At 36.8% G+C, this 8777-nt stretch overlaps 1 protein-coding gene and 1 pseudogene across 2 annotated transcripts; both read right to left on the reverse strand.

The window, feature by feature from the left end:
• Nucleotides 1-1448: 1448 nt before the first annotated feature.
• Nucleotides 1449-2761, reverse strand: LOC117193530. Of its 2 annotated transcripts, XM_033398277.1 has the most exons (5): nucleotides 2732-2749; nucleotides 2473-2673; nucleotides 2235-2415; nucleotides 1923-2181; nucleotides 1449-1867 (listed from the first exon to the last, which is right to left on the reverse strand). In XM_033398277.1, coding segments are annotated over exons 2-5 (804 nt in total). In that variant the 5' UTR covers nucleotides 2475-2673; nucleotides 2732-2749; the 3' UTR covers nucleotides 1449-1505. The 2 variants fall into 2 exon arrangements, with proteins under 2 accessions (XP_033254168.1, XP_033254167.1); XM_033398276.1 differs by having other exon boundaries at nucleotides 2473-2761.
• A 2842-nt stretch (nucleotides 2762-5603) lies between these two features.
• Nucleotides 5604-7377, reverse strand: LOC117193570 (annotated as a pseudogene).
• Between the last annotated feature and the right edge of the window lie 1400 nt (nucleotides 7378-8777).

Below are 8777 nucleotides of genomic sequence, written 5' to 3' on the forward strand. Positions count from 1 at the left end.
AACAATTCTAGAACATCCATTTCCCCAGGGTATCCAAAATGTTGCATGAGTCTGGCCCATACAAATTGAATGTTGGGACACTGTTGAGCTGAAAAAGGACATTGTGGCGAGGAAAAATCCCATCAGAGGAAATCCCAAAAAAATCCCACCAAACTTAAGCGCCAAATAGAAATTGGTTTTTGGTTTTCTCGTATCTTTAAAATTGTGGATGCCACAGATTTTCGTGCCTTGTGGGGGCGGGAGGGGGCGGGGGCGAAGTTTTGAAATATTTTTGTAGCAGTGACATATCACAGAAGTCTGGATACAAAACATCGTTGCTCTAGCTCTTATAGTCTTTGAGCACTAGGCGCTGAAGGGGACGGACAGACGGACAGACGGACGGACGGACAGACAGACATGGCTCAATCGACTCGGCTATTGATGCTGATCAAAAATATATATACTTTATGGGGTCGGAAACGATTCCTTCTGGACGTTACACACATCCACTTTTATCACAAATCTAATATACCCCAATACTCATTTTGAGTATCGGGTATAAAAATGAAATCCGCGCCAGCTGGCTTGCTCAGAAATATACCGAAATACACTTCACAGTTTCAAAAAATACCAATAATATACCAAACTCCATCATACTCCTCGTTTTCTATATTCGGTTCAATATTACTAGCTAGCTGGGACCCCCTTCCTTGGAAAAATAATTGTATCTGACTGATGAATCTACTCTCAACAAGATAGGTTAATTCTAAGGACACCTTTTATTTTATTGCTTATAAAATTAAAATTTGTACATTGCTGCATTGGACAAGAGGGTGACTCCAAAGCGCGTCTTGAAAAATACTTGAAAATTCTACAAAAAGCATACAAATTTGCAAGGTGTGTGAGCTAGACATGGTGTTTAAAATAAATTATAGAATTAAATATATTTAAAAATAGTAAAATCGTGACATATAGAGGCTCATATTTATGTTAATGCGCTTAAATTATATATGTGCAACTATATATATATGAACTTTATTTCATTTTGCAAGCCTAACTAGCAATACTATAAAAGCAGCTTATTTAAGAATTGTATAGTTCATAGTCATTAATGCATAATTTTCCCATTCATATGCTCATCAATAATTGTATTCGTGAGCCTCTGACCCGGAAACCGTTGAACGAAAGACCCAGAAACGATATTGGGATTAAAAAACAGTACACTACACAATTTTGACAAGAAAATTCAATTCAAAAGGTTCCCGCCAAAACCAACTGCGTGTCTGTTGAGTATCAAAATATTTGACAAAGCAAACAAATTGTTTATTTTATCGTTTGTCCAATCGACGTTTCACATCTCTCAAAAATGCCCATGGTTCCCCATTATGCGCCTAGTTTACATTAATTATAATAATCTTAAATGTTTGAAAAAGTGGACAGATCTTTCTTTCCTGGTCAAACATTAGGTCTTGAGGGACACTTTCAATATTTTCTTTAGCAAACCATAATTAAAATAGTGGAACTAGTTAGTCGGCTGTTTCGATTTTGAGAACAAATTTCTCCATTATAGCAATAAGACGCTTGCGCTCCTTGAGCTGTTGCTGCATTAGGTCTGAGATCTGTGTGCCTAGAGCCAAAAGCGCGTCCGTATTGGCTTCTGTGCGCTGGGCGTTCAAGCGAGTTTGTCTATTCATGTCCCGCATCTCCTTTGCAATGTCCATTAGCATCGGCACCGTGCTCTCGTGTTCAATTTCTAATTCATTTACATCATTTTGAACCAGCTTGCGCTTTTTGGCAGATGGAGTTTGCGAAGTGCTAGTGCGCTCCAATTTCACGCCCATATGTCTGTCATTGATCCGGCTGGAGCAGTCATCTTCTTCCTCATCATCTTTACATAAAAAAAAATAGTATACATTTTTTGCGGCTTGATATTTTTGTCTTACCGTCATCTGTGGCTGTGACCTCGTCGTGGTCGGTCTTGATGTCCTGCAGTTGCAAACGGTTGGAAATTTCAGGACGTGCCTTTGGACGAGATTCGACTACTCTGTCGGGCTTATCATACAAGTCACAGATCACGGCCACTGCATCCTCTAGAGCAGGGAGTGTATCCTGATACAGCGAGCCTTTGCCGCAGGCATTTGAATCTTCCAGCCTGTTATTGTTAATCTTTTTACGAATGCAGCTTTTCCAGTCTTTCCATACCTATCAAGAGCCAAGTGAGATGACGGAACATAGCGCAATTTCTCGGCACTTACTCTTTTCCACTCACAAACTTCTTTGACAGGCGGACCCACGCTATTTAACTCCTTTGAAAGCCGCTTCCAGGCGGCTTCAGCTGCCAGCTTATCACCCTTGAGGTAGTTTTTGGCTATCATTGGGTGTCTCTCCATAAATGCGATGAATATGGCATCTTGCTGCGCAGTTCTGTGTTTGCCCCTGTATACAATGAGGTGGTAAGTATAAATTTTTACGAACATTTTCAACATTATTTACATGTTCCGTGGTTTTTTGTTTGACTGATTGGTCAGTTTGGCCTTTGGATTCGTTGTCACAAATCTGTGTTTTTGTATCTATTAGCAGGAGTTGGACCCACTTTTACGCCCACTATCTCCACCACGCCAAGCAGCACAGCCTGCAGCGCACGGGGAGAGGACAATCCGGCGTTCACTTCAGCAGTAGCAGGGACTTGAATCTCTCCAGATTTACATAAATCGGATCTATTAATTTATTTATTTACGAAATATTTATTTACCTTATCAGTGTTACCGTGAACTTATCGATCAAATATACGGTCGGACTCTTAGAAATATACCAAAATACACCGTCTCATTTTAAAAATATACCGTAAATATACTGACGAATTCAAGTTCTATTTTATATATTCCTCGTTTTTGATATTCCGTCGAATATTACCAGCTATATAGAACATTTAGCCGTGCCCACATAATTTTAGCTCATTGATGAATACATTTTCTACACAATTGGTTAGTTTTTAGTCCTTGCTTTTATTGTATTTTGACTAAAACAAGGTTTAAACAAAATAGTTCAACAAAAAAAACAGTCGCAATGTTGCTAGTATTTGAAGACATGATACGTGTATAGGCCTTTGTGCACCCTATTTCGTTAATTTTATATGTAGATCAACCGCAATTTATTAAGACCTTTTCTCAAATTGATATGTTTTTGACTTATTCATGTGTATTATTAGTATCTTGTATATATTTATCTCGATCCTGATACCTACTGAGCCTTGGAAGACAAACATATTCACAAATCTATAACATCCAATTTCCCCCAGGTTATGTGTGCATGGAATTAGCAACATGTTTGTGTATGGAATGAGACTCATTATTGCAAAAGCGAAACTGCGGCGAATCGGGTGTTGCCTATATTTCAAGCTATATAGATGCCCACTTAGCTTTATCCCATAGATAAATACATTTTTTACAAGATTGCTTCTTTTAATTACCTTAATGTATTTTATTTTTACTAAAATACAGTTTTCAAGGAAATGGTGCCGCAACAGTGTGTATGGAATAGGACTCATTGTTGCTAAAGCGAACTGTGGCGAACTCAAAATCGATTCAAAAAACGACCAGTTCTTTGTTCCGTTGAATTATACTATCTATACAGAACATTTAGCCATGCCCACTCAATTTTGTACGATTGATGAATCAATTTTATACATGATTGGCCTATTCGAAATACTTGCTTTTATTGGATTTCTATATAGCATTGAAAATTAAATTAATAGATTGATGAAATTGACAAAAATACCATGCGAGCGCGGCGAAAACCAGTATTTCTACAGTATGACCCTCAGAACAGCACCGAAATATACCGCCTCATTTTAAAAATATACCGTAAATATACAGACGAATTCAAGTTCTATTTTACATATTCCTCGTTTTTGATATTCCGACGAATATTACTAGCTATATAGAACATTTATCCAGGCCCACATAATTTTATACGCTTTATCAATCAATTTTTTACTTAACTGGCTTATTCTTAATACTTGCTTTTATTGGATTTTGCGTAAAAAGAGGTTTTAGCGAAATAAGTTAAACAAAAAACAAGTAGCGAAATAGGTCTATCAAAACAAACGAAAAAGGAAATTGCTCAATTTTGATATCCCTTGAATAATGCTGACTAACTAAATCTCTCAGCAATGCCCACATAGTTTTATCCTGTTGATGAATAAATTTTCTACAAGATTGGATAGTTTTTAATCCTTGCTTTTATTGTATTTATTGTAAAAAAAGGTTAAAACGAAAAAGTTCACCAAAAAAAAGAGTCGCTATATTGCGTGTAAGCCGTAGTATAGGCCTTTGTACACACTATTTTGTTAATTTTATATGAAAGTATAAATATTGATATGAAGATAAAACGTAACTAATAAAGACCTTTTCTCAAATTTACATTTTTTTAGACATATTCATGTATATGATGAGTGTTTTGTATATATATCTCGATCCTGATACCTATTCTTGTAGGGACCAAGAAGACAATAAGCTTTAAAATATCGTTGAAATATTGAAAATAAAATTAAATAATATTGAATAATATTAAAATATATTGAAAATAAATTGTTTTTGCCTGGGATGACAAACATATTAACAATTCTAGAACATCCATTTCCCCAGGGTATCCAAAATGTTGCATGAGTCTGGCCCATACAAATTGAATGTTGGGACACTGTTGAGCTGAAAAAGGACATTGTGGCGAGGAAAAATCCCATCAGAGGAAATCGCAAAAAAATCCCACCAAACTTAGGCGCCAAATAGAAATTGGTTTTTGGTTTTCTCGTATCTTTAAAATTGTGGATGCCACAGATTTTCGTCCTTTGTGGGGGCGGAAGTGGGCGGGGCGAAGTTTTGAAATATTTTTGTAGCAGTGACATATCACAGAAGTCTGGATACAAAACATCGTTGCTCTAGCTCTTATAGTCTTTGAGCACTAGGCGCTGAAGGGGACGGACAGACGGACAGACGGACGGACGGACAGACAGACATGGCTCAATCGACTCGGCTATTGATGCTGATCAAAAATATATATACTTTATGGGGTCGGAAACGATTCCTTCTGGACGTTACACACATCCACTTTTACCACAAATCTAATATACCCCAATACTCATTTTGAGTATCGGGTATAAAAATGAAATCCGCGCCAGCTGGCTTGCTCAGAAATATACCGAAATACACTTCACAGTTTCAAAAAATACCAATAATATACCAAACTCCATCATACTCCTCGTTTTCTATATTCGGTTCAATATTACTAGCTAGCTGGGACCCCCTTCCTTGGAAAAATAATTGTATCCGATTGATGAATCTACTCTCAACAAGATTGGTTAATTCTAAGGACACCTTTTATTTTATTGCTTATAAAATTAAAATTTGTACATTGCTGCATTGGACAAGAGGGTGACTCCAAAGCGCGTCTTGAAAAATACTGGAAAATTCTACAAAAAGCATAAAAATTTGCAAGCATACAAATTTGTGAGCTAGACATGGTGTTTAAAATAAATTATAGAATTAAATATATTTAAACATAGTAAAATCGTGACATATAGAGGCTCATATTTATGTTAATGCGCTTAAATTATATATGTGCAACTATATATATATGAACTTTATTTCATTTTGCAAGCCTAACTAGCAATACTATAAAAGCAGCTTATTTAAGAATTGTATAGTTCATAGTCATTAATGCATAATTTTCCCATTCATATGCTCATCAATAATTGTATTCGTGAGCCTCTGACCCGGAAACCGTTGAACGAAAGACCCAGAAACGATATTGGGATTAAAAAACAGTACACTACACAATTTTGACAAGAAAATTCAATTCAAAAGGTTCCCGCCAAAACCAACTGCGTGTCTGTTGAGTATCAAAATATTTGCCAAAGCAAACAAATTGTTTATTTTATCGTTTGTCCAATCGACGTTTCACATCTCTCAAAAATGCCCATGGTTCCCCATTATGCGCCTAGTTTACATTAATTATAATAATCTTAAATGTTTGAAAAAGTGGACAGATCTTTCTTTCCTGGTCAAACATTAGGTCTTGAGGGACACTTTCAATATTTTCTTTAGCAAACCATAATTAAAATAGTGGAACTAGTTAGTCGGTTGTTTCGATTTTGAGAACAAATTTCTCCATTATAGCATTAAGACGCTTGCGCTCCTTGAGCTGTTGCCGCATTAGGTCTGAGATCTGTGTGCCTAGAGCCAAAAGCGCGTCCGTATTGGCTTCTGTGCGCTGGGCGGTCAAGCGAGTTTGTCTATTCATGTCCCGCAGCTCCTTTGCAATGTCCATTAGCATCGGCACCGTGCTCTCGTGTTCAATTTCTAATTCATTTACATCATTTTGAACCAGCTTGCGCTTTTTGGCAGATGGAGTTTGCGAAGTGCTAGTGCGCTCCAATTTCACGCCCATATATCTGTCATTGATCCGGCTGGAGCAGTCTTCTTCCTCATCATCTTTACATAAAAAAAAATAGTACATACATTTTTTGCGGCTTGATATTTTTGTCTTACCGTCATCTGTGGCTGTGACCTCGTCGTGGTCGGTCTTGATGTCCTGCAGTTGCAAACGGTTGGAAATTTCAGGACGTGCCTTTGGACGAGATTCGACTACTCTGTCGGGCTTATCATACAAGTCACAGATCACGGCCACTGCATCCTCTAGAGCAGGGAGTGTATCCTGATACAGCGAGCCTTTGCCGCAGGCATTTGAATCTTCCAGCCTGTTATTGTTAATCTTTTTACGAATGCAGCTTTTCCAGTCTTTCCATACCTATCAAGAGCCAAGTGAGATGACGGAACATAGCGCAATTGCTCGGCACTTACTCTTTTCCACTCACAAACTTATTTGACAGGCGGACCCACGCTATTTAACTCCTTTGGAAGCCGCTTCCAGGCGGCTTCAGCTGCCAGCTTATCACCCTTGAGGTAGTTTTTGGCTATCATTGGGTGTCTCTCCATAAATGCGATGAATATGGCATCTTGCTGCGCAGTTCTGTGTTTGCCCCTGTATACAATGAGGTGGTAAGTATAAATTTTTACGAACATTTTCAACATTATTTACATGTTCCGTGGTTTTTTGTTTGACTGATTGGTCAGTTTGGCCTTTGGATTCGTTGTCACAAATCTGTGTTTTTGTATCTATTAGCAGGAGTTGGACCCACTTTTACGCCCACTATCTCCACCACGCCAAGCAGCACAGCCTGCAGCGCACGGGGAGAGGACAATCCGGCGTTCACTTCAGCAGTAGCAGGGACTTGAATCTCTCCAGATTTACATAAATCGGATCTATTAATTTATTTATTTACGAAATATTTATTTACCTTATCAGTGTTACCGTGAACTTATCGATCAAATATACGGTCGGACTCTTAGAAATATACCAAAATACACCGTCTCATTTTAAAAATATACCGTAAATATACTGACGAATTCAAGTTCTATTTTATATATTCCTCGTTTTTGATATTCCGTCGAATATTACCAGCTATATAGAACATTTAGCCGTGCCCACATAATTTTAGCTCATTGATGAATACATTTTCTACACAATTGGTTAGTTTTTAGTCCTTGCTTTTATTGTATTTTGACTAAAACAAGGTTTAAACAAAATAGTTCAACAAAAAAAACAGTCGCAATGTTGCTAGTATTTGAAGACATGATACGTGTATAGGCCTTTGTGCACCCTATTTCGTTAATTTTATATGTAGATCAACCGCAATTTATTAAGACCTTTTCTCAAATTGATATGTTTTTGACTTATTCATGTGTATTATTAGTATCTTGTATATATTTATCTCGATCCTGATACCTACTGAGACTTGGAAGACAAACATATTCACAAATCTATAACATCCAATTTCCCCCAGGTTATGTGTGCATGGAATTAGCAACATGTTTGTGTATGGAATGAGACTCATTATTGCAAAAGCGAAACTGCGGCGAATCGGGTGTTGCCTATATTTCAAGCTATATACATAGATGCCCACTTAGCTTTATCCCATAGATAAATACATTTTTTACAAGATTGCTTCTTTTAATTACCTTAATGTATTTTATTTTGACTAAAATACAGTTTTCAAGGAAATGGTGCCGCAACAGTGTGTATGGAATAGGACTCATTGTTGCTAAAGCGAACTGTGGCGAACTCAAAATCGATTCAAAAAACGACCAGTTCTTTGTTCCGTTGAATTATACTATCTATACAGAACATTTAGCCATGCCCACTCAATTTTGTACGATTGATGAATCAATTTTATACATGATTGGCCTATTCGAAATACTTGCTTTTATTGGATTTCTATATAGCATTGAAAATTAAATTAATAGATTGATGAAATTGACAAAAGTACCATGCGAGCGCGGCGAAAAACAGTATTTCTACAGTATGACCCTCAGAACAGCACCGAAATATACCGCCTCATTTTAAAAATATACCGTAAATATACAGACGAATTCAAGTTCTATTTTACATATTCCTCGTTTTTGATATTCCGACGAATATTACTAGCTATATAGAACACTTATTCAGGCCCACATAATTTTATACGCTTTATCAATCAATTTTTTACTTAACTGGCTTATTCTTAATACTTGCTTTTATTGGATTTTGCGTAAAAAGAGGTTTTAGCGAAATAAGTTAAACAAAAAACAAGTAGCGAAATAGGTCTATCAAAACAAACGAAAAAGGAAATTGCTCAATTTTGATATCCCTTGAATAATGCTGACTAACTAAATCTCTCAGCAATGCCCACATAGTTTTATCCT

Source organism: Drosophila miranda (genome assembly GCF_003369915.1).
Source record: "Drosophila miranda strain MSH22 chromosome Y unlocalized genomic scaffold, D.miranda_PacBio2.1 Contig_Y2_pilon, whole genome shotgun sequence".
Taxonomy (NCBI): Eukaryota; Metazoa; Arthropoda; class Insecta; order Diptera; family Drosophilidae; genus Drosophila; species Drosophila miranda.

What these genes read in the sequence shown, in the direction of transcription:
- LOC117193530 (XM_033398276.1), bottom strand. An exon ending in AAGTTTGTGAGTGGAAAAGA is followed by an intron (nt 2,182 to 2,234) that starts GTAAGTGCCGAG and finishes GGCTCTTGATAG; the next exon opens with GTATGGAAAGACTGGAAAAG. An exon ending in GGTCACAGCCACAGATGACG is followed by an intron (nt 1,868 to 1,922) that starts GTAAGACAAAAA and finishes TTTTATGTAAAG; the next exon opens with ATGATGAGGAAGAAGATGAC.